At 38.3% G+C, this 1226-nt stretch overlaps 1 protein-coding gene across 1 annotated transcript; it reads right to left on the reverse strand.

The window, feature by feature from the left end:
* On the reverse strand, positions 1-936 carry LOC125392814 (olfactory receptor 5AC1-like). The gene has a single exon (XM_048422769.3). It carries the CDS (start codon positions 919-921, stop codon positions 1-3), a length of 921 nt encoding a protein of 306 aa, XP_048278726.2. The 5' UTR covers positions 922-936.
* Between the last annotated feature and the right edge of the window lie 290 nt (positions 937-1226).

Raw genomic sequence — 1226 nt, forward strand, 5'->3', positions numbered from 1 at the left:
TTATGACTTTATGAGATTTCTTAGAGCACCTAAAACTTCCTTATTTCTTAAACTGTAAATAAAGGGGTTCAGCAGAGGAATCACAATGGTATAGAACAGAGAATACATCTTATTCTTATATTTATTTGGTCCAGACCCAGGGCTCACGTACATGAAAAAGAGAGTGCCATAGAACAAGGAGACAGAAAGCAGGTGGGCACTGCAGGTGGAGAAGGCTTTGCTTCTGCCCCTCTCAGACTTTGTTTTCAGGATGGAAAAGAGAACATGAGCATAGGAGACCATGATACTCATGAAGGTAATAGCTTGTATGACAGCAGCAAAAATGAACACCACCAATGCATTAATAGATGGGTCAGTACAAGAAAGTGTATAGAGTGGCAATATCTCACAGTAGAAATGATCTATTACATTGGACTTGCAGAATGTTAATCTAAATAATAATCCTACATGGACAAGTGGATGCAGAAAACCAATTGTATATGAAACACCTATCAGGTAAGTGCACACTCTATTGGACATTACCACAAGATAAAGGAGAGGATTGCATATGGCAACATAGCGGTCATAAGCCATCATTACCAGAAGAAAACATTCTGTGGTGGCACTGAATCCAAAAGCATAATATTGGGCCATGCATTCAAATAGAGCAATCATTCTGCCATGGTCTAAGATGTTGACAAGCATTCTAGGAGTCACCGAGGATGAAGTACAGGCATCTGCAAAGGCTAAACTTCCAAGGAAAAAGTACATAGGAGTGTGAAGATGGGGGTCCTTCCAGATGAGAAAGATTAAGCCAAGGTTTCCCACCATGGTGATGACATAGATGGAGAAGAACATCAGGAACAGCGGGATTTGCAGCTCTGGACGATCTGTTATTCCTCTGAGAACAAACTCAGTCAGCAGGGTCCTGTTGACTTCCATAATATCCCCTGAGTCTGATAACTGTAAAGAGATTTAGATGAGGAAATTATGACCAAAATTCAAGCAAGGTGGAATTGATGTCAGAATCATATTTTTCTCTCTCAGATGCTCATTAATCAACCCATATAAGTATAAAATATTTCTTATTTTACAAATACACCTAACATGCGATGCTTCTTAGAATTATTTTGAGGTAAAGGGAATTTTAATGGTGTATTTTTATGAGAAATTTTAAAAAATCGCCTAAAGACTCCAATAAGGTCTTAGTGTACCATCATGTTACTAAAGTTGCATAGAAAGTTGTA

Source organism: Myodes glareolus, chromosome 2, assembly GCF_982192425.1.
Source record: "Myodes glareolus chromosome 2, mMyoGla1.1, whole genome shotgun sequence".
Lineage (NCBI taxonomy): Eukaryota > Metazoa > Chordata > Mammalia > Rodentia > Cricetidae > Myodes > Myodes glareolus.